This window comes from Miniopterus schreibersii (genome assembly GCF_964146895.1).
Source record: "Miniopterus schreibersii genome assembly, chromosome: 3".
In the NCBI taxonomy this organism is placed as follows: Eukaryota; Metazoa; Chordata; class Mammalia; order Chiroptera; family Miniopteridae; genus Miniopterus; species Miniopterus schreibersii.
The window spans coordinates 103,124,244-103,149,465 of NC_138103.1; the positions used below are offsets into that span (position 1 = coordinate 103,124,244).

Genomic DNA, 25,222 nt, shown 5'->3' on the forward strand with positions numbered 1-25,222 from the left:
TATAACACAAATCACGCTTTATAGTTTGATGTCCTGTTTTTTTACTTTCTTTGCATTATATTGTGAATATTTCTTTAAATGGAAAGATATACCTCTTTTTTGTTTATTGATTGATTTTAGAGACAGAAAGAAAAAGGGAGAGAGAATCGTCCATTTGTTGTTCTGCATACGTATGCATCATTGGTTGCTTCTTGTAGGTGCCCTGACCAGGGATCAAACCCACAACCATGGTGTGTCAGGACGATGCGCTAACCAGCTGAGCCACTGGCCAGGGCAAGGCTTTTTTCAGTGCTCAGAATGTGGCCTGTCTTGATTAGTGTTCCATGTGCACTTAGAAGAACGTGCCTTTTCTAGTTTGGGTTTTGTTCTGTAAACTTCAGGTAAGCTTTAGGTTGTTAATAGTGTCATTCGAATTTTCTTACCCCTGTATTTTTGCCTCCGTCTTCTGTCAGTTGCCGAGAGAGACGTGTCAGCATCTCCAGCTATCCCTAGTTTCTTCCTTGGTGGCATCATGTCCTCACTTCGCTTGTTTTGCTGCTCCACTCAGGCGTATGAGCGTTGAGGACCTTCGGTGTTCTGAGCGAGTCGATGTCCACCCTCGTGGAGCAGCCCTCCTCTCCCGGGCCTGACCTATTCAGAGTCCGCGTCAGCCACGTCGGTATAGCTGTCCGTGTCGTCTTAATCTTAGCTTTGCATGGACGCCTTATTCCACCCTTTTGCTTTTCATTTCATTATAACTTTTTGTTTTGGAATAATTTTAGATTCACAGAAAAGCTGCAGACATAGGATAGAGAATTTCCATATACCCATCACCGTTTCCCCGCATATTAACACCTTACACTGCCATGTTACGTTTGTCAAAATTTAGAAACTAATATTGGTACATCATAAACTACAAAGTATATTCAGTTTTTCCACTAATGTTTTTCCTTTTTAAAAAGTTATTTATTTGTTTATGGGATTTATTGGGGTGACATTGATTAACAAAATTATAGTTCAGGGTACAATTCTATAATACACCCATCGTCTGCGTATTGTATGGTGCGTTCACCACCCCGAGTCCAGTCTCCTTCCATTACCATTTATCCCTACTTTACCCTCTCCTGCCTCCCCACCCCCTTCCCTCTGGTCTTCACCATCTGTTGTCTGTGAGGTGTGTTTTTATTTTGTTTTGTTTGTTTGCTTCTTAATCCCTTCACCTTTTTCACCCAGTCCCTCCACCCTGGTGCCACCCTTTTACTTTTAACCTGTCTGTGAGCCTATATTTAAAGCCTGTCCCTTGCACATGTCTTTGCCTCTGGCTTGTATTTTATCTAGTGTGACAATCAGTGCCTGTTCATCCCTCTGATTTCTTTCACATATTAATTTTGGGTTGAGTACATTTTTAGAACCCATTTCATCTCTACTGATGTTTTAGCTGTACCTTTTTTAGCGGTTCTGTTAGGGAGGGATTACAATATACATCCTGAAGTTTGCACAGTCCACCATGAACTAGTAATATGTCACCTCACATGTGACATAGAATCTTAAAACAGGTTATGTTTTGTGTTAATGTTGAAACACGTTTTATTCTACGTTACACACCTTATAGTAAATTATTAATCTTGCGATAAACAATGTTATCTTTTAAAGAAATTAAGAAACAAGAAACATTTTTTTATTTACCCACAAATTTACCATTTTTGATGCTTTAATTCCTCCGTATAGACACAGATTCCTGTTTGGTATCTCTTCACTTCATCCTGAGAACTTCATTAGCGTTTCTTGTAGTGCAGGTCTATTGGAGCAAAGTCTCTGAGCTTTTTTTAATCTGTAAATGCTTTGATTTTTGCCTCTGTGTTTGAAAGACCTTGACTTAGCTCAGCTGCTGTAACAAAATGCCATAAACTGAGTGACTTAACAGACATATGTTTTCTCTTCATTCTGGAGGCTGGAAGTTCAAGCTCCAGATACCAGCAGGTTGGTGTCTGGTCAGGACTGTCTCCCTGGCTTGTAGACAGCTGCCTTAAGGTTGTGTCCTCGCATGGTGGGGGTGGGGTGGACAAGCACTCTAGTGTCTGTTCTAATAAAGTTACTAATCCTGTTGAAAGGAGCCCACATCATGACCTACCTGACCCCAGTTGCTTCCCGAAGGGCCCATCTCCAAATACCATTATACTGGGGGTTAAGTCTTTAGTATATGAATTTGAGGATGGGGGGGTAGGGAGCACTACATGTTATGGACATTTAATCTATAACAACCTTTTTATTGGATGTAGAATTCTAGGTTGAAAGTTTTTATTTTGAAAGCTGTCATTCCATTTTCTTTTTTAAAAATTGTAAATATACATAATGCAGAATTTACAATGTTAACCATTTTTAAGTGTATAATTCAGTGGTATTAAAATGCATTAAGCACATTCATAATGTCCAACCTTCACCACCACCCATTCCAGAACTTTTTCATTACCCAAACAGAAACTCTGGGCCCACCAAACAGAAACTCCCCATTACCTTCTCCAGTCCCTGGTAACCTGTATTATACCTTCTCTCTCTCTGAATTTGCCTATAGGTACCTTATATAAGCAGAATAATACTGTATTTGGCCTTTTGTGACTGGTGTACTTCATTTAGCATAATATTTCCAAGGTTCATCCATGTCGCAGTATGTGTCAGGATTTTATTCCTTTTTAAGCCTATATAATATTCTGTGTATATGCCAGACTTTGTCAGTCCATTCACCTACCGGGTGCATGTATTGTTTCTTCCTTTTGGCTGTTGTAAATAAGCTGCTATGAACATGGATGTACAGATATCTCTTCTAGATATTTATTCCCCTTTCCTTCTGCTGGTTCTCTTGGCTGGCTGGATAGTCCAATCAACAGGAGGCAGATGACCAGAGAAAATCAGAGTTAATGCTGTATGCACGGGAACCCCCCATGCATGAGAAATCAGAGACCCTGCATACCTGAGCGGCTCTGATAGACAGAGGGATTGAGGCATGTAAGACCTCCTGAGCTAGGGCGGAGTAAGGTGCTTTCCGGGCTTCAGAAGGTTACTGCAGGGTGATAAGGAGAGCAGACCTTCAGTAGATAGAGGTCTGTCCTGCCCAATAGGTCAGAGGAAGTTATTTCTGATAGTCTTATGGGCAAAGCCTCCAACGGAAATTCTTCTCCAAGGTTTAAGGGAGGGGAGAAGTTTCTCTTCAGCCTGTAGCTAAAATTACCTTCAGTTTAAGTAATCTGTATACCAGATTAAAATTTCTCTTTAATATTATTATAATGTTTTCACAGCATCTTTTTAAAATAAAACCTGTCCTGAAAGAACCACCCTGGGGTGGCTTGTCCTGGGGCTCCACAGCCACGTATAGTAAAAATCTGAAAGTACTTGCCATTCCCTCCTGTTATAAAGAGATTGTGCATCCGAATGGTGTTCTGGAGGTATATTCTGACAGGTTTTATGTGTTACTAGGAGCCTTTATAAAGTAACATTATATCATTTTGGGCCAATTTTGAGGAAATTCGTACATTTTTTTGTGTTTTTACTAGTAAAAACTCAAGCTCATTTTCTCCTTTATAGTTTTGTCTGGAAGAATCCACACTAAACAAATTCAAGCCAAGGTAGTATATGCCTGTTTCTTGTGCCTTGAGAGGACCCAGGGAAATTGGCCTGCACTGTGGGCGGCAATATAGAACTTTCCACCCATTTGGAAAGCGGTTTACTAACATGTCAGGGACCATGGGAATTCTTACAACCTTTGACGCGGTTAGTTCTATCCGCAGTGACCAACCTTAGAGGATTCAGGTCACTGAGACTTGTTGCAGCAGTCTATACTTAAAAAGCAGTAACAACAGAGTAACTTGATTTTTCAATAAAAAGGAATGGGCTAAGAAATTGTGACACATCAACCTAATTGATTATTAATGAGGCCATTAAAACAGGACATATGAAGACTGGGTAACTACATGGAGAAAAGTTGTGATATGATACTTGAAAATAGTCAGTGCACAGTAACTTGATTGGACATGTCCCTGCATAGTCATGGGCGAGTAATGGGCTAAGGAAACAGTTGCTAGGGTGTTAAGCACATGGATATATATTTTTTTAATTTGTCTCTAGTATTGTTAAAATGTTTCCATATTATTTTTATAAAACAATAAGGCCCTGAAAGAGCCATCTCTGCCCCCCTCTTTGGTCTGGTGTTTTTGAAGTTTTTCACTTTTAAAACCAAATGCAGTTTCTTATTTGACTCCCGTGGCGTTTATTGTATTTTACTTCGTGTCCTGACTTGGTCCTTCCAAACAGTGCCATAGTGTAGGTTTTGTTGTACACTTAAAAAATATATATGTTTTTGTTGATTTCAGAGAGAGGAAGGGAAAGGGCGAGAGAGAGAGAAACATCAGTGATGAGAGAGAAGCATCCATCAGCTTCCTCCTGCATGCCCCCTACCGGGGATTAAGCCCAAAACCCTGGCATGTGCCCTGACCCAGAATCGAACTGTGACCTCCAGGTTCATGGGTCGACAATCAGCCACTGAGCCACACTGGCCAGGCTGTACACTGTTAAAGGAGGGCAGTGACCCTCCTCAGTACCACACAGTGACAAGTGGTGGAGCTTGGGTTCCTCCATATTTGTCTGAATCATAATTCCTCAGTCAGCCAATATCGTATTTCATAGTACGATTATGTGGTTACCCCCACTTCCCCTCCTGTGGGTGCACAGATTATAAGCCTCTTAAATTGAGGAGTAAAGCCTCTCTATCCTCTGCAGCCCTGGCGTGGATCTCTTGGCATAGCAGCGTCTTTCCATTTGAATTGAAATGAACACAGGTAAATTACACCCACTTCCTGCACTGTTGTGCCTGTCATAGGCTTTTCAGCATGTGGTTGTGTAGCTGCTTAAACAAATTCACTTAACGTATATTGTACTCAGTGCTTCTGACATATACAAGAAATGGAATATTACATTCAGCCCTTATTTAAGCAGAAAATCTAGGTTTTTCTCTCCTCCAGACTTGAAGCAACTTACCGAGTCTAATTGCAGAATCCTTTGTTGAGCTTTAACAACTAACTCATATTTTTCAAGGAAGATTTTCTGCATCTGACTCCAGCTTTTTATTGCTTGCTCACTCCTTTTTCAGAAGTGCAGAAGTAATGTTCATGAGACCAGAGGCTTGTCTATACTGTTGAGCATTGAGTCCAACGTCCAATACTTAGGTGCTGAAAAATATGTTGAATTAACGAGACACGTGCTTTTTATTGAGCACGGTGAGCACTTCACTTACATTACCTGGTCCTTCTGCCTCGTGTGGCTCACTCACGGGGAGGAATGAGGAGAAGCCCTCCTTGCCCGCAGTTGCGAGTTGGGATTCTGGCCCAGTTTCTGCTCGACCCTGCCTTTAGCCATTGCTGTGCCCTGTCCTGCGCAGAAGGATCACCTGGGAGTAAAGGCTCTCACTACTTAATTTTTTACTCATTATATGATTAGCAGTATCACTTGTACGATCTGTTTCTATCTTAACAACATCCCATTTAAAATGTAACTTTTGGCTCCGTGGAGGTTCTCAGCATGCAGAGTATAGTGGAAGCCACATTCCAGCCCTCGTTTCCCTGGCTGGTGGGGCTCCCACTTCAGCGTGCATCTGTCTTCAGTGTATCTGAGTCACTGTGTCCACTGACTCTTTAGAGGTGTTTAAAGTTCTTGTGTGGAGGGTAAGTAAGTACACAGGTGTGCTGTGAACTTTTTGTATTTTTTAAGCTAAAATGTACTTTCTAAAATGTCCTTCATTGTTTATGCAATCATTTAGTGTTTCTTGGGTTAGGTATCTGTAGGGTACTTAAGATTTTATTGCAGACCTAAGATGGTTTTTCCTTTTAACATGTTTTATGGTTGAGGTAGAATATAAATGCAGTCACCAAATTTAGATCAGTTCAGTTCTAAAATAAATTTAAACACATAATTGGTACCCAATAGCCCCCAACAGAACAAGTTTCTGTAAGCAACATTTGCAGTGTTCGATATGTGTGCTCTATTAAAACTTTTCAACATTGATCTGTAATAACAAGCAATTTAGTGCACTTACTACCAAAAAAAGCCTGGTAAAAATGTTGGTTCTTTTGAGTATACTGAGAGACCTATCAAAAATTTACCCTTGGCAAAACACTTTTTCATTTATTTTTCTCTATGACAAGCATAAACTATTAAGGTTAAGTGGGTGGGGCAACCGGAAGTAATTACTAAGGCCAGTGGCATTTTTGTGGTTTAATAAAGGCAGAAGCCAATTATTCAGTTTTTATTTAGTGAAATGGTGCCAAAGAGGAGGTTCCTGCCGAGCAGCTGCACTCCTTCAGTGTTCCCCTAATTTACCAGAGACACACTGTCACAAACAGAACTTTAAACTTGATCTACAGCCACCGAAGTAAGGAGGCTTTTGTTCGGAGAGCACGCAGAAGAACTCCCGTATACAAATCAGCTGGCAGATGACGGACAATGATGAAAATTTGATGCTTTGAAGTCATAATAGTCATGAAATGTGTGAAATTCTGGTATTGAAAAGAGAGCGGCCAGCAAGGCTCAGATCCTGGGGGTTGCGAGAAGCTTGCTGGGAGGTTTGTCTGCATTTCGACACCAACTTCCCATTGCTTGTTCCTAGCTTCTTTTGTTTAAAAAAAAAAGTCGAATTCACACAAGATAAATGGGAACAGTTGATAAGCGAGTCATACAATTTCTATGTAGAAAACTAATATTCTTTCATGAAAATTGGTATATAAAAGAATGAAGTTCATTTGCATAGACTGGCATATACTTTCTGAGTGGTTTTTAAAGTTTCTCTTCCACAGATTCACTAGCAGCATGGAAGGTCAGCCTTGAGCTCTGCAGTTAGCACTGTGGGAGGGGCTCTGAGAGAGGAGAGCTTTGGGGCTGTGATGTGCATCTTTTCAGTAGTAATTCTGTCTGAGTGCCCTTTAGTCTCTGAGTCAGGATTCATCACTGTCCTAAAAAGGGCATATTTACATGAGATTGTGTTTCTGAAACTTTATTAAGATGGAGACATTCCTTAATAAAGGGAATATAGGTTTCATGTTTGACCCAACCACTTAAAAAGTAAAAGTTTTAAAATTCAATAAACCTCTGTATATTATCTATAAAGTTACTGGCTTTTTTCGAATTTTCAGGTAATTATAACTGGTGAGTCTTAAGGTTCTTACAGTGCCAACTTGAAGGCTTCTCATACCTTATCTGATTTAATGTTTTGTAATCATAGAAAACTTAGGAAGTATTATTTACAAGTTTTCTATTATACCTAAAAAGTGAGAAGTCTGTACAAGGCAATATTGACATGTTCAGAGCATTTCTATCCTTGTAAGCAGGTTTAAAAAAAAAATGACCCATGATCCCTAGTGCAATACAGAAGTAGGAATCAAGAGAGGATATCATTAGTTCAGTATAGCTTAAATCACTTGTAGATTCTATTTATTTATTTGTCTATTTGTTTATTTGTTTATTTTTTGCAAGGGTTGAGTCCCAGGTAGATCGGTGAGAACTTTGAGGTAAAGCAAAGCATTGATGACACAGGAAGCAGTCACCACAGTGCCTCATGGTTCTTGTCAAGTGTTACATTGTGTCATGGGCATCTTGGAGTGGGAGCTCTGGCCCATTGAAATGTCCTGAAAGGATAGGTTCTTCTGTCACCGGCTGAAGCTGCGTGGATGAAGTGATAACAATAGAGTGTCGTAATGCTTTTTAAAGTGTGAGAGATCAGTCTGTCTAGACTGAGAGTGTGTCTGCAGGGACTAGGAGTTTCAGAGCTCGGTGCCCTCTCTGTGTCAGATACGTGAGCTTGCCAGCCTTCCATCCTGTCCCCCAGCAGCTCTGTCCAGCGGCACCACCCACACGCAGGGACTGTATGTCAGAAACCTGGGCTGCAAAACTCGGAAACTCATTTGTTCAAATGCCAGCTTTAAAGCAGGGGAAGGTATCAATAAAGAACTGCCATAATTTTTGGAAGCTGGTAGTTAGGGGTGCAAAATATAAAGAGCTTAGCAACATTTGGTAGCTTCTTACTTTAAAGGGGTTTTCCATCCTAAATCAAGAAATACTATTTCCATTTTTTTAAAGCTTTATTTGTTTCTTAATTACTTTGGCATATAGATAACATACTTACTGAGGTTTATGAAGAAAAAGCCTGTTTCCTATGGTCCTACCTTCCTGAGGTAACTAGTGTTAAGAGTATAATATGTTTCCTTTCCTATAGATCTTAATTTACAGAGTAGCCAATGTATAGTTCCCGCTCTTATAAATTCAGCTCATAATAGAAGGACTACTGTGTAATTTGGAAACGAATCCTCACCCCATAATTTTGTAACACACATATTATCTCTTTATACCCACTTAAACTATAGCTGAGGAAACAGTACATGTTAATATAAAGATACAACATGTTAAATAAGAAGTTAGCATGACAGATTACAAAACTATACTGAATTAAAAAGGGAAATAAGTATTGAGGACTCCCCAGGAGCTGAGTCCTTTTCAAGCTCTTGAGGAATATGTTTTAGAAGGTCAATACTGGTAATTACTTTTCTTTGAAGTTGAACTTGACCATTAAAAATTACCAATTAGGCCCTGACCTGTGAGGCTCAGTTGGTTGAGCATCACCCTGTGCACCAAAGGGCTGCTGGTTTGATTGCAGGTCAGGGCACATGCCCGGGCTTCAGGCTCCATCCCTGGTGAGGGATGTGCAGGAGGCAGCGATCAGTGTTCTGCTCTCCCATCAATGTTTCTCTCTCTTTCCCTCCCCCTTCCTCTCTCTCTAAAAATCAATTTAAAACCAAGACAATGAAAACGTACTCATATCTTCACAAGTATGCACCAGTTGCACTCATTTTGCTTTTATTCCATCCTCTATAAAAGAAACTATTTTTTAAAAATATATCTTTATTGATTTGAGAATGAGGAAGGGAGAGGGAGAGAGAGACAGAAACATCAGTGATGAGAGTCATTGATCGAGCCCACAACCCGGGCATGTGCCCTGACCGGGAATCGAACCCCGATCGCCTGGATCCTAGGTCGACGCTCAACTGCTAAGCCACACCCGGCTGGGCAAAGAAACTTTTTAAAAATGTAGCCAAGTACTATGAATGCATGTTTCTGTAAGTGTGTATGTGGATCATTTTGATAGTTTCTCAAACAGACAAGTTTTGACAAAGCACACCTAATTATTGGTGCAGGTAGAAAGGTACTGTGCTAAGCAGAGGATTGGCTATCAGCTAAAATAACTTCAGAGAATTGTGTTGTTAGGCTGTGGGTAGAAAGACTAGTTGAGTCAGAAGTACCCTTACTGTTTTCCCAGTACATGTTGCAGCGCTAGGCATTTATACTAATTCTGTGGTCCGTAGCATCGATTAGGGTGCTACTACAAATAAGCATTCGCCTTTAGAATTAGAGGCTATATTACAATGAAATTAAAACTTGCAAAATGGATTCAATTTTCTGGTTTTCACAAGTTTGGTATAATCATTTTCATGTAAACTGTTCTTTTTAACCATTCACTTCATTCATTCATTCATTCATTCATTCATTCATTTTACTACTGCTGTACAGCATCTTAATTGTTTTAAAACCCCATGAATTAGACATTATTATAATAATTTTTTACAGGCAACATTCTGTTTATCTACATGTTTACCAATTTCTTTTTTAAAATATTTTTCAATTTTTCAATTACAGTTGACATAATTATTATAGTTTCAGGCGTACAACATAGTGATTATACATTTATATATCTTACAAAGTGATCACCCCAATAAGTCTAGTACCCTTTTGATACTGTACATAGTTATTACAATATTATTGACTATATTCCTTAGCTGTACTTCATAGCCCCGTCACTCTTTTTACAAGTACCAGCCTGTAACTTCTCAATCCCTTTACTGTCTTCACCTCTTCCCCTAAACTCTCTCCCATCTGGCTACCATCAGTTTGTTCTCTGTATTTATGAGTTTTTTCTGTTTTGTTTATTTTGTATTTTAGATTCCACATATAAGTGAAATCATATGAATCATATGGTGTTTGTCTATGTCTGACTTATTTCATTTTGGAAAATATCCTCTAGGTCTATCTATGTTGTCACAAATAGCAAGATTTCATTTTTTTTATGGCCAAGTAATACTACATTATATATACCACTTCTTCCTTACCCGTCTATTGATGGACACTTAGGTTACTTCCATATCTTGGCTGTTGTAAATAATGCTGCGATGGACACACAGGGCTGCATATATCTTGTTGAATTGCTGTTTTGGGTTTCTTCGGATAAACACCCAGAAGTAGAATTCCTGGCGTCCCTCCCTCCTCAGGGAATCTCTGCAGCCAAGAGAACCCTCCCAATTCTTAATCACCACACTGTGCCTGTGGGACCTGCCTGTTCCGCCTCTCCGCCCCTCCTACCCATCTCCACGTGGCTTCTGTGTAGCCCTATTAAAGGGTTTCTGTTCAGCCAGCTTTCAGGTGGTTCTCAGCGACAGCTGTTCTGTAATTTCGTTGTAATTTTGATGCATTTGTGGAGGAAGTGAGTGTTGCGTTTTCCTACTCCAGCATACTGACTGGAAGTCTTAACCAGGTATTTAACACGTACATCAGCAAGCAAAGCATGACTTAAAATGCTTCAATGATGTGGTTGGCTCTGCTGTGAACTTTGATAAACCGAAGTGTTTATTACTAAATGGAGACCTACCGTCTGAATTATGTTATTGTTTTGTGTCCTCTCTGCTACTGTAATTTCATAAATATATCTAACCTGGGGCATCAGAATTGTATGCACTCATTAGTTGAGCATTCGATACTGGATAGAATTATAAAAAAGAGCCAAGTATGTTACCATTGTTTTTATATCACATTTCTACAAAATTGTACACTTTTTTAGCTTACCTTTGGAAATAGATTGGATATATCATTTACTTTTTAGCAGGTTTCACCAAAGGCAGATAAATCAAAATGCTAATTAGAATTGTTAATTGATTTTAATTCTTTGCAAAAAGGTTGAAGCCTTCCTCTGAATGGAATGCCTTGTTGTAGTCAGTTTGATAGAGAAACCATAGGTAATAGAGTTTTTTATTTAAAATTTAGTCATTTTCAATAGCCCTTACTGTTGATATACCTTCACATTCTTTCTGTGCTGACCAGTTGCACCACTCATGAAATAAGAGTCTGCTGACTATGGGCTCTTCCACCAGCACACTCTTCAGAAGTTACCTAAAAATGTTTTATGGATCCTTTTCCACTGTACCCTATATCCCCCAGTATTTCTTTTGTAAATGAAGGCAGCAGTTTATAGTGTAAAATAGCAGAGTAGTGAAATAAGCCAGGAAGCTTTAAACAAAACTCAGTGTACAAATGAATCCAAACAGAGTTGTGTGAACACAGAAAGCAGCATTCAAGCGTCTGTTGGTTGCTGGAATGTGTCTGCTCTCTTTTCTGCAGGACATCACCACTTTAACTGGCGTCCCCGAGGAGCACATCAAAACCAGGAAGGTCAGGATCTTTGTCCCGGCTCGCAACAACATGCAGTCTGGGGTGAACAACACCAAGAAGTGGAAGCTGGAGTTCGACACCAGGGAGCGTTGGGAAAACCCTCTGATGGGCTGGGCATCCACGTGAGTACCTGGGTTTCATCTGAATAGCTTCCCAGCTCTTTTTCCATCTAGATTTTCCTTCTAGACATGCTGATTTTAAAACTTCTTCATGTACAGTGCTTTTTGTGTAGGCATCACTGCGTTCTATGACATGGTCATATATTTATATATAATATACATATTTAACATTCATGTAAGGTTGGCCCAGCAAAATCCACCATAGGAACAGTCGTTCTCAGAGTAGTTTATTGGATAAAAACGGCTGACATGTGAGCACTGTTAGTATGTCCCCAAGCTGTGCACATTAAGGTACACTATGTAAGTAGTGTTAATAATCACTAACACTTCACTTATTTTTAAATTAAAATAAAACTTCATAAAGTATGTTTTTGTTTGTCAGAGGAGGTGGCTAGATGAGATGATATATTAGAGGTTTTGAAGGAAGCTTGTAGGCTCCTGGATTTGTGATTAATAAATGTGCAGTGCACTGGGATGAAGTAGTTATAAATTCTGTGGGCCAGTGAAATCAGTGACCTAAGTCTCCACTGTGGAATGTGGCCCACAGGTTAGGTAGCAGGACTGCCTCTAGCTGAGTAAAAGAAGCTGCTGCCAGAGATACAGCCAGGTAAGCTGGAAAGCGTCGTTCTCACTAAGATTCCTAGAATATTACATGTGTCCAGTCTCCAGGTAAAGAGTTACTGGTTTAAATTGTCTCATTTTAGAAAAGTGTGATACAGAACATTCTTTCCTGTTGATGTACCTGGGAGAATTTTTGTTAAAAACATCTTCTGCATTGCAATTTAAATAGAATTACATTTTACTTGGCAAGATGACGTATAGACAATTTTTTAGGTATTTTGCATCTTTATATTTTATATTTTATGTAATATATGGAGTGTTGTTGTAAATCACATTTGTAAGACTAACGAAATTTATAAGGAACAGTTTGTCAATGTGCAGTGGTTGGAATGTTATGACGACCTTTTCTTAAGTTGCGTGAGATTTTAACGTGCCCATCTTTACGCAGGATTCATCCATTGCACTATTTCCTGATGGCATTTGGTTAGTTTTCAGTTGGGGCTGCTATGCATAATACTAAAATGGAGGTTCTTGTAAAGATCTTTTGGTGAATGCACGGCTTGTTAATATGCCAGTAAATCCCGAAACATCAGTTATCAGTTAATAATGAAACCCGTTTATATTAAAAAGTAGCAATAACCTGTTGATTCTCTAGTCCTTATGCTTATCCAGTGGATAGCAGTGGCAATGTGATGAGTTTTGTTCTAGCAGACAGTTAAATTATTGATGGCAATGGTAGAGGATGTGTTTTTTTGCATTCTGAGGGTGGGTCTGCCCCAGTCTTACCCTTGGTCTTAGTCCTGGAGCGTAGTGGTAAAAATAAGAAGGCATGGCCTTCCTGAGGCTCTGATGGAAAGCTCAGGTGTTTCCCAAGTCCCGCTTCTAACTGGGACTCCAGATTCACTCTCCCCTGGAGCAGGGAGACAGCTGCTGAAATCTCTGCTTGGTTCTTTCAGCCTTCTCAGCAGTTGTTTTAGAGCCTTGCTTATTCCTGTGCAGGTGGGGAGCTCCCTGCCCTGTGCACCCCTCTTTCTCACTGCTTTATCCCTACATTTCCAGCTGCTCTGGCAATCCTAAACACCATCCCAGACCTGATAGGACTGGCTTTTCTTCTGCTTGAGTTCTTTGTGCTCCTAGCCATCTGGACTGGAGAACACCTTTAGGGGAAAGTATATAAACTTTGATCTACTCCAGGGTGGTTTCTTCTTTCCAAGGTTGAATCCTCCGTTCTTCCCTGTTTTTGGTCACTCTCTGACTCCTGCAGTTGTTTTGTCCAGAACTTATCATTAGGCAGGTGAATCTGCCATTACCCAAATTGGAATCTCAGTAAAAGAATTCAACAAATAAAATCTAAAAATATAGGCACAAACTGTGTTGAGTACAGACTGGGAAGAGAGAGGTGTACAGTTGGAGGGTAGGGTACAGAAGACTTCTGGAAAAGATCGGCACTCACGGTGCACCGTGAGGTGCAGCTGGGGGGACCTCTGGGTGCTGAGGCCTTGCTCTCCCTCTGCTTCCCAAGTGGGAGGAACAGGTGAAGCTCGGGAGAGATGTGGGGACTTAAAAAACTTTCTTTTTTCCCACTTTCCAAGTTCCTCCAGCTGGGCTAATAATCAGATTAACAGAGTCAGATTCATAGGAGAAAGTCAAATTTTAATACGTGCACACGAGGAATTCATGTAAGCATGAAAATTCCAAAGACAGTGAGACAAGATAGGGCACATATGTCATTTTGGACAAATGAGAAAAGGGAGAACAGGACCGTAGATTTCAGCTGTGAAAATGGATAATTTACAGGAAGAGTGAACCAAACATGGCAGGCAAGTTCCTTCAGGTGGCCCAGAAGGAGTGAGCCACCGGGGCCTATATAGAGCCCCTCATCTGCCACCCTCGTTGAATTGGGCTAATGCAGATGTCCAGAATGTCCTCCCTGCGGCAGGCCTTTCCACCTTTCTCCTGGGCAGAGCAGGAAGAGGGTCAGAGCTGCTTTCTGAGTCATTGTTTTATAATAACCAGCTTAAAATCAATATCCCAAAAGGCATGGTTTCAGGGGTGGTGAAACTTTTTGGTCCCCTTCAAAACATACAGGTTACACTTAGAGGAGTTAGCAATCTGATGTCAAACAGTTAACAGTTTTAAATGGTTTACTTGAAATAAGATACTTCATCAGTACTGTACTTGTTTGATATTATAGCAACTGTTTATAGTCTAAATATTTTACGTTATTTTAAATATTGTTTTTCCAGCCAAAACTTAATGTTAAATCCTGTAAAAAAAATTGTTTTTTACAGGGCTGATCCCTTGTCCAACTTGGTTCTAACCTTTAGTACTAAAGAAGACGCAGTTGCCTTCGCAGAAAAAAATGGTATGTTTGGTCTGTTTCTGTTTGGCTTTAACAAATAAAATGAGTTTATGTTCTTAATATTAATCAAAACCAGTCAGGATATAGAGTTTGAGTTGAGAGAAATTTTTCAGTGTACCTAGTCCAGTGGTTTTAAGAATTTTACCACCAAGCCTGGTCGGGCGTGACTCAGTGGTTGAGCGTCGACCTAGGATCCAGGCGATCAGGGTTTGATTCCCGGTCAGGGCACATGCCCGGGTTGTGGGCTCGATCCCCAGTCGGGGGCGTGCAGGAGGCAGCCGACCAATGACCTTCTCATCATTGATGTTTCTGTCTATCTCTCTTTCCCTCTCCCTTCCTCTCTCTGAAATCAATAAAGATATATTTTAAAAAAAAAAGAATTTTACCACCAAAAAAAATCTAAAACAGAGTTCCCACAAAGCATGGGACAGCTAGACTGCTCTGATCTGAAGTAAGGCAGGAAATAAACCTAGTTGTCCAACTCCTGCCCTGCTTATGAGCCCCTCTGCAAAATCTCTAACATTTGGTGTTAAACTCTCATTGAACCTTCCCGTTTTGACACCCCTTTATTATTTTCTTTATTATTTTGAGTCAAAGCCCCCCATGTCTGTTATTCTACCTAATAGCTCTTCAGTTATTTCAAAATAGTTTTCATTGCCGTGTTCCCACTCGATCGTCTCGCAGGCTGTTCTGTAACTTTAGTCTAAGTGCACAGTGTTATAAAGTCCACAGTAGTGGCCAGTATGTCCGAGCCTCTCACGCACCCATCCACCCAGAGCATCTCCCAGTCCTGTCAGCTCCATTTGTGGTGAGCGCCCGACATCTTTTATACGGTGGGAACTGCTGAGAGGACTAAATGAGTTAAGTAGAAGTAAATAAAGTGCTTAGAACATAGTTAAGTAGCTATATAGCAGTACATCCATTTATCCTATCAGTAGGGGACTTACAAAAACTTTAAAAAATTACATAAGTGGAATTCCTCAATAGAACTATTTTTGGCAAATGTGAAAATATTTAATTAATTAATTAATTAATTTACTTTAATCCTCACCTGAGGATATTGTTTCCCTTGATTTTCAGAGAGTGGAAGGGAGAGAGAGACATGGCTGTGAGAGAGACATGTTGGTTAGTTGCCTCCTGCGGGTCCCCAGACCAGGGCCGGGAATTGAGCCTGCAGCCGAACTGAACCTGGGACCCTTCAGTCCACAGCCCGACACTACCCACCAAACACACCAGCCAGGCTGAAGTTTCTTTACTTGCGTAACTGTTCTCAGAAATGCTCATAGTCTTTAAACATTACTTTGATTTAAATTTAACATTGTTCTCTTTATTAAACTGTTGCTGGGGAGAAAAATATTGTGTCTGCCTTTGCAGGTCCTAATAATAAAACAGACATAAGAAAAGAGTAACAGGAGGAAAACTAGCTCAAACGTCGTACACGGCTGCAGGCTTGGGGCCCGGGGCAGGGCTGGGGCTGGGGGGGTGGGGGCGGGTGACAGGACGCCAAGAGCAGGTGTTCTTTGTGCCCTGTAGGGAGGTCATTCAGATAAAAGTTATTTCTGCGGGTAGGCAGCTCTTTTTCTGCATTGAGCCACCTGTCTGGAGTCTTTAGGTGGCTGAGGGAGAGGTGGACGTGTTTCTGTCTCTGCCGGGGAGGGTGGCCTTCAGCTTAGAGCCACCTACAGGCTCAAGTGGAATATTGGGGCCCTGTGATGATGTCCCTTCACTGACTAGAGCTCATCCATGATGTTGGCCATATTTGTAGGCTGCCATATTTTATGTGGGACTCCTTTAAAAGTCTTCATTTGCAGTCTGTGAGTTTAATAACAGGAAATCTAATTGAACTGTTAAATCTCTGGTCAGTGTCTCCCTGAGTGGTCATAGGGGCACATGGCGGCAGTTGTCATATGAGTTGTGGTGTGAACTAGCCTCTGCCGCTTTTCAAACCAGGTGCTTTTCCAGTCCGGTGTCTGTATCCCCAGGAGAGAAAATTGAGGAACATTCTCACAGCCGATGGACAGTGTAACTTGGAAAAGCAGAGTGGACTGTACCTTACACAACTCCAGCCTAGCAGTGTATCAGGAGTTTCACTGTCCAAGGCAGCAGGAGTCGTATCTGTCTAAGCCACCACTTTGTCCCCAGGACTGAGCACAGAGCCTGTGTAATGGACACTCACATCTGGTGAAAGTACTGACCTTCTAAAGTGTATTTCTCTCCTCAAGAATGGGAGCCACTCTCATCTCCTGGGCAAGTCCTCTGTGACTATTTCACCCTTGCTTGCACTCACTCTAGTGCATGTGCTCTGCCACATTTATCTAGTGTTTAGCATTATGTATCCTTAAGCAGCCAAGTCCTGTTTCTGTAGTTATGGCAGCGGTAATTCTAAACAAACACCAGCGAATGACACAGAATCGTGGGGCAGGGGGTCTTTTCGTTGCCTGGCATCCCTTCCGCTCTGATTGGCTCTCTGGTATAAGTGGCTAATGGAAGGGCATGTGCATAGATCTCTCCAACCCTCACGTCCCACACCATATTGCGGTGGTGGTGCTGTTGAATGTTGGGTGAACCAGTGTCTGTCAGCTAAGGCCTCAGGAAGTTTCCAGAAGCACTAGTATATTAGACTCGTGGGGGAAGAGGCCGGTACCTGGGTGCTCCTCCACTACTGTCTGCCTCACAGGGAGCTGGCCCGCTGGTGCTCCGCTGTGCTCAGCCTTTGATAAACATACTCCCTGCTTCGAAATGAGGAGTGGAGTCCGTAATGCTCAGTAACCGTGGTGCACAGCCTGTGGACCAGCGCATATATATCTTTATTTCTTGGCCCCTGTCTAGCCCAGTGCCTTATTCATATGTATTTGGGGGGATTGTTGATATAGAGGACTCTGTGTTGGATAGTAAAATTTGGCAACGGGTATCCATTTATGAGCATTAAATGTTTGCCTTTCAGTAGCATCTTGAAACAGGAGGTTAGGGTAAAACTGCCACACACACAAAAAGAATTGTTTACTTGGGGACTGTTGTGAAAATGAAAACCCTACCTTTCGTTTCCCTTACTTGTAAATGGCCAAGAAATAAAAAAGGTGGGGACCATTTCCCTCGATGTGAGGGTGTGTTGCTCTCTACAGCACGAGCCTTCAGACTCAGGCTCTCCCCTGACAACATTCTCATCACGTTCAGACCCAGGTAGTGAACATCGTCACCACAAAAGCCGAATTCGTAAGTGCGGAGTTATGAGCTAGACATGTGCTGAGTACTTGCCCTCTCCTTTAACCGTTACCACTACTGCATGAAGCAGGAGCCGTTACCCCATGCTGCAGTTCAAGGAAACAGGTGGCAGGTTCCATCGATCCCGGGTCGGGTGCGTACCGGAGGCAACCCATCAATGTTTCCCTCTGTCCCCCTCTCACTCTCTCTCTGAAAAAGTTATTAAAACATATTTTAAAAAGAAGTGTTGTCCCCTGAACTGTAGATGCATCTTACTTTTAGATCTTTGTGGAATGAAAAGACCCACCTTTCTCACCACTTGGTTTTTTCTGCTGTTTGAAGATGGGGTCCAGGGTGGGGTGCTGCATGTTTGAGAGAGGAGCTGGGAGATAACCGTAGAGAATTTCAGTGGTAAAAGGCTAGGACCCATACCATTTACATGCTCATGAACCAGAAACGCCTCCCCACCCCTCCCTGTTTGATCCGATCAGAAACCTTGTGATTTTCTCAGGTATTCTCTTTTACACCCCCCCCCCCCCAGTTTTTTCATTGTAAGCTGTTAAAACTCTTTGAAATCCTCAAAATGGAGAGTTTCTTTCAAGAATAGCAGGACCGAGGATAGCTATGAAACCGCACTCTGTTCCAGCAGTCTGTAGGGCGGACCCACCTCGCAGTCACCGGAGGGGGAAGTAGACTGGCCAGGCCTGATCCAGGGAGATGAGCAGATCATTGGGGTTGCAGGCAGGATTTACAGGTACCCAGAGGTGGACTCCCCAGCAAGGCCTGGGCTTCCACCTAACTTACACCTTTGAATGAGGGTACCTCACACCCATGTATATGTTAAGACAACTTTTTTTTTTCTTTTTTTTTTAAATATATTTTTATTGCTTTCAGAGAGAGGAAAGAGGGAGAGAGAGACAGAAACATCAATGATGAGAGAGTCATTGATCGAGCCCGCAGCCGGGCATGTGCCCTGACCGGGAATCGAACCCCTATCGCCTAGATCCCAGGTCGACGCTCAACCGCTGAGCCATGCCCGGCCGGGCAAGACAACTTTTAAATGAAGATAAGAGTCATGACTCTCCTACAGATACAACATCTGTGTGGAAGGATTTAGTTTACTCGTTTGTTGTAAAGTAACTGGGTAGATGGCACAGCCAGTACAAAGTATAAGTCAAAACAGCACAGATTTACGTGGAAAAAGGAATGCTGAATGTAGAAAAAAGAAACGCACATGGAGACAGAATTGGGGTTGGAGAGGGAGGCAATTAAATCGCTAACCAGTAAGGCACCGGGCATACTTGCATATCTGTCGGTTGTACAACTTAGAAAGTTATGGAAGAGCCAAAAGACAGGGAATTAAGCTACGACCTGGTAACAGGTAAGGTCAGGTTGGAGAAGATCAGTTTTCCATGGAGACAAAATTTGTTCTGTGTCCCTCCTCCCTTTTTGATTAAAAAAACCTCAGAAATCCATGATCCCAAAATAAGATTGGGCTACTGTTTGGCCCGATGATTTATGTAGATGTGGCAAGAGTGCTAATTTGCCACTGTATTTTGTCACCCCCAAATATGTCTTTCTGCCATAAGAATTATTTTGGGTTGGTTAACATTAAGAAACATCAAATATGGGAGCAGCTCTGGAGACCACGTGGAAGTTTTCCTTTCAGACATTTACCTTTGTAAGGGCGTGTCCCTCTCTGTAACTGGACGAGGCCCACTCTTGAGAAACGACTTAAACCTGAGCAACAACCTTACCCTCGTTTACTGTCACCTCCCCTGACTGACCCCCCCCAGATCTTCTACTGTCTTAGCTAAAGATGCTATTTAAGTGGTAGCTCCAGCCATTTCCTCCTGTGAATCTGTCTCATGTCCATTTAATTCTTAAACTAGCCAGAGGAACTCAGAAGAACTGGGAAATTTTTCCCTCCCCCATCCCACTGCAGGGGAGGCAAAGTAATTTTCCTTCTACCATTCTGGGTTCTTTGCCGAGACAGATCCCCATGCCGCCGCAATAAAAAGCACAACGTGAGGTAACAGACAGAAGTGTGGTAACACGTACGCCCCGTTTAAGTGGGAGACGGGGAACCTGAGTAACTCCGTAGAATGGCCCTGGCCCTCATCTGTCTCCAGCTGAAGACAAAAGGTGGTGTGTGGGGGGGTGAGTTAAGGGAGGTCCTGGGCACTGTAAACAGGCACGAGGTTGTGCAGATTTCAGTCCTGGCTGAGATTTCTAGAGATCTAGTCTGCCTCTGGTCTTCTGGTTCAGCGTGTGCAACCCTCACAAATGCAGACTTCGATGTCTCACAAAAGGGCCACGTTCACTCAGCTCCCAGAGGTTTTTCTCTGTTCACTGTTTCTTAAAAATAAGCAGCCCTGCCCGGCCGGGCGTGGCTCAGTGGTTGAGCGCCGACCTAAGATCCAGGCGATCGGGGTTCGATTCCCAGTCAGGGCACATGCCCGGGTTGCAGGCTAGGCGGCTGGTCAATGACTCTCTCATCATTGATGTTTCTATCTCTCTCTCTCCCTCTCCTTTCCTCTCTCTCAAATCAATAAAAATATATTTTTTAAAAAAAAAGCAGCCCAAGGCAATCCTTAGGCCAAAGGGGCATATTTTGGGGTGACATATTCTGCTCCCCTTTACCACATAGGTTTTCTTAAGTTTGCTTGGCTGAAAATTTTCATAAGGAATCTCAAATTGGACTTTTCAATGCCTCTTGAGACTAGAAAACCAAGCCTATAACTTGCCACTAGATTTCCCCTGTGGTACATGCAAATTTGGGCAAATTCCTTCTCCCTCAGAGTCCCCCAATATCCTGAGGTTCCTTACTGCCTGAGGGGACTTTATAAGCCCGGTGCCAGGCCACTTTCCCCTAGAAGGACTTTGTACGCTTTGGCTCTGGGAGGCCAGCTTTAGTTCCTCTCTGATTAAATGAGCATCATTCTCAAAATATGTCCTTCTGTTAGGGCTCTGGTTGCATAACTCTTGTTCCCAGTTATGCTCTAATAAAATGGTGTACACACCGTTACCAAACACTTACAAATAACTGTGTTACCATAAAAGTAGGAATATTCAACAATGTTGCTAAAATAGGTAGCTGAGGTGCAGGGAAAGTGAGGTATCATTTACAGATTATATAAATCTTAGTTTACAAAGCAGATTTTACTAAGTTGTAATGAATTATAACTACCCCAAGAAGAAAGATGAAGGACTTTATTATATGTCCAGAAAATAGAACTTTAAAACCATATCAAAAATATTCCAAACAAAAACCACAGTCATCCCTGGTCAGTCATTCCGTCCTGTGTAGTTCATTCCGGTCCCACTGGATGTCTGACTGCTTCGCAGCCGCAGTCTGAAAGTCCAGACCCTCACTGTGGGCCCTAGGAGCCTGTATCAAGGTCCCTAATGAAGTCCTCCCCTGGGGCTCCCCGAGGGCTCCTTTGTAAGACAGAGCTCTCACCTGCAGCTAATTGCAGGAGCTTTCAGGAAAGCGTCAGAGGAAAGCAGACCTGTCCATGAAGGAGAGAAGACTAACAATGGCTACAGTTGACATTAATAATAGACTTCGGAAGTGAAATGCATATGAGCGTAATAATGCAAGTCATTCCAAAACGCAGACAGGATATCTGTAAACAGTCCTTTAAGCCTATTCAGAGAAGACAGTGGATGTCGTCTAATTTACAAAAATGGATGAACATAATCTTTACAGAGAAAAAAATCTTGAGATGTGACATGATAACCCTGAGACATAATGTACCATGAATGTGCCAAACATGTAGTATTGCAATTCCAAAAGCATATCGAGGACCGAGAGAAGAGACTCGGTAAGTGTGAGTAGGTCCTGAACACCTGTGTGTTAGTAAAACTCGTAACCTCGCCCCAGTCAGAAGGCTGCTATCAAAAAGTCAACAAACAACAAGTGTTGGAGGGTGTAAATTGGTGCAACCAGTGTGGAAATGCCTCAGAAAACTAGATCTACTTCACTTCTGGGCATTTATCTGAAGAAAATGAAAACACTAACTCAAAAAGATGTATGCACCGTGTCCACTGCAGCATTTTTATAGCAGCCAAGATAGGAAAGTAACCTAGGTATCTGTTGATAGGTTAATGGATAAAGAAGATGCTATATAGCCCTGGCTGGTGGGCTCAGTGGTTAGCGTGCCAGCCTGTGCACCGAAGGTTCTCAGGTTCAATTCCTGGTCAAGGGCACTTACTTGGGTTGCAGGTTTGATCCCCAGCCCCAGTCAGGGTGTGTGCAGGGAGCAACCAATCAATGTGTCTCTCTCATCGATGCTCCTCTCTCTCGCTCTCCCTCTCTCCCTTTTCCCCTCCTTCCCTCCCTCCACCCCTCCCTTCCATGCTCTCTGAAAGTTTCAATGGAAAAATATCCTTGGGTGGGGATTAACAAAAAGATGTGGTATATGTATACAGTGGAACGTTACCCAGCACTAAAAAAGAACGAAACCTTGCCATCTGAGACAACGTGGATGAACCTAGAGGATATTATGTTAAGTGAAATGAGTCAGAGAAAGACAATTATCTGTTTCATTTATATGTGGGAGCTAAAAACAAACAAAGCAAACAAACAAAAACAGAGACCAAAGGGATGGCTGCCGGCGGGGAGGGGTATTGGGGAAAGGGGGGAAAAGGTGAAGGGGAATGTAGTCCATAATATGTGGTAAGTTTACTTGGTGATAGATGACTAGAATTAGTGGGGTTATCACATTGTAAGATATAAATATTTTTAATCACAGTATCATACACTTGAAACTAATAAAGCTAATATAATATTGTATACTAACTATACTTAAATAAAAGTGAAACTGCATCAATAAGTGATGATTATTCCCCTTATTAACATGTACTGGCCTAGAAGATATAGGATCCAAACTAAAGAAGTAAAGATGCAGCCAAGTTAATATTTTTTAAAATAACTGAAAAAGTGACTGATAGCCTACCCTGTTGTCTAATGCCAGGCACAGCGGCACCACGGCTCTGACATCTAAAATGTGTCATGGACAGTAGGGCACTGATACATCCTTGTACTTAGCACATAGCACCCAGTTTCCGAAACACTTGTGTTAGCATTTTACCCACGGAGTTAACCTCGGGACGGTGAGGCCTCCCTTCCGACTGGACAGCTCCTCCCATGAAGCTTATCAGCCATGTGTCCAGTAAGTTGATTACTTCTAGCACCCCCCTCTTTATAAGGTTGAAGGAGTCCATCCCTGTGGCTTTCCAGAGACCCTCTGGGGAATCTCAAAGATAGTTTTAGGTGCAAAGATATTCTGAATGTTTTATTTTACCTTTAGGGTGTGATTGGGGGAGACAGACATGAAAAGCTGTCAGCAGATTTGAATAGTTGGGGTAGGAACAGGGTCATAGATGTCCAAGAAACGGTGCGGCTGCTCACGTCAAGTGACAGTGAAACTTACACATAAACCTTGATGGTATTATGACTGTTAAGAACCTGAGCTCTCTTTTAAAATAATTGATTTGAGAGACAGCGAGAAACATTGATGTGTTGTTCCACTTATTTACACATCATTGGTTGATTCTTGTATGTGCCCTGACCAGGGATCGAACCTGAAACCTTGACATATGGGGGCCATTCCCTAACCAACTGAGCTGCCCGGCCAGGGCAGAACCTCAACTCTTACATAAGTCACCAAGGACTTACAGTTAGCATGCAGGACATAGGGCTGTTCCAATAGGCCTCAGGACCTTCAGTCTAGGCAGACAGACAGACAGAGCAATCCTTCATGTAGGTGAAAGCAACCAGCAGTCAGCTAGTGAAACAAGCCCATCAAAACTGACCCAACTTTGCTAAGATTTTAACATATTTCATAGCTTTTCAGACTTTTCTGTAATCTAAGACAAATAAAATTTCCTCTTTGCAAATCAGACGTAACTTTCTCTATCCTTTCAGGATTTGTCCTTCGTGAGTCTGTCTCACTCTGGGAGAGGCAGTCATTTTACTTGACGACCTTGCTATTTTTCCTTCGTAGACAAAACACATTCCATTCCCTTACATGTGACGTTATCCCCCCTTGCCATTGCTGTTGCTGGTAGAGTCCGATTTATATAGATTAATTAGATTAGTTATGTCTTTTAACCAAGGTTACTTTGATTTCATAGAGAAAACAGAGATCATTGAAAATTTACATACCAGCATTTTAGTAGATCAGCAAAACTCGTAAGTACACGAGACACACTATCTGCAGCCTCGTGCATTCTTTATAGTCCAGCTTCTCCACATGGGAAAATGAACGTGTCCGTCAGCAAACCCAAAGATGCAGCCTCTCTGTGGCATATAAAGATGGGAAGCAAAGTACATAACCTTAACATCTTGCTTAGTCATCAGTGCTCTATAGTCTTATATATCTGATACTATCCATTAATAGCTAAGGTTTTAAATGACCCAAAATCTTGGAAATCAGTTTCATGGTGACATACTACAAATCATAATTCTGTCAAAATACAACTGTCAGAATAATGAATCATTTTGGATAAACACAAATTTATATTTTTCAGGACTGTAAACATTAAACAGAAGTAATGCTAGCTTGTTTGATCAGTAGACTTGTATAAGTTTAGAAGGAATATATATAAGTAGAATAAAAATCAATGCTTGTATTATATTTAAACTGATACATTAGAGAAAATGTAGCTATTTTTATTAAACCAAAATTATTGAATTTGTCATGTTTGCCAAAGATTTACCTGTGTCACCTGAACTTGAATTCTTAAATGTTTCTTAGGTCCTATAAGGATACTTTCTAATTACAGAACATTAGAAGTATTAGAAATTCAGTTTCCTTGTTTTTAGAGAATTTTAGGAATAATCCATTTATTTAAGCACAGAACAGAGCCCCTTAAAGAGATTTTATAATATAATTCATTAGTAACATCTGGAGGTAGCAAAATATTACCTACACACATAGTAAGAGGCAAAGTCCTTTCCGAATTAACAGACCTATAGATGGACATATAGTCACATAGAGCTTGTAACTTTAATTCCAAGATTTTAGCCATGGACTGATGAGTAAGCAGACTTATGAAACCCACTGGTCCATGCTAGAGAACCTTCTCCTCTCAGTGAGTGAAATTCCTCATTTATTTGGGCTCAAATAGAAAAGATGAACAAACCAGATGTTCTGTTTTTTCCCTCACCCAACAGAGAATGAGTCTCTAAAACCATTAGTCTATTTAAAGGAATCATCAAATAATCAGACTGTAAAACCAATTCCCAAGAGTAGTGGAGAGCAGAATTAAAATTAGAAAAACAGTCAGCAAAGTCCTCGTGTGCTTACCTCTGGGAGCCAAGAGAAGACGTGCCTGGGCCTCAGAACCAGGGCACCACTTCTGTGGAGGTCGCCTGGCGCTGGCTGGTGGCCTGTTAGAGGCCTCTCAGTGGAGCCACCACAACCATTCTAAAAGTGTTTCCCAAGATAAAATCAGGACT

At 41.6% G+C, this 25,222-nt stretch overlaps 1 protein-coding gene across 1 annotated transcript in view; it reads left to right on the top strand.

Annotated features, from left to right (window-relative positions):
• The window catches only part of NDUFS4 (NADH:ubiquinone oxidoreductase subunit S4), a 71,071-nt gene that overhangs the window by 40,193 nt on the left and 5,656 nt on the right, over positions 1–25,222 (top strand). Inside the window, exons 3-4 of the mRNA XM_081133254.1 lie at positions 11,461–11,633; positions 14,483–14,556. Coding sequence (XP_080989380.1) covers positions 11,461–11,633; positions 14,483–14,556 — 247 coding nt within the window. The remainder of the gene's footprint in view (positions 1–11,460; positions 11,634–14,482; positions 14,557–25,222) is intronic.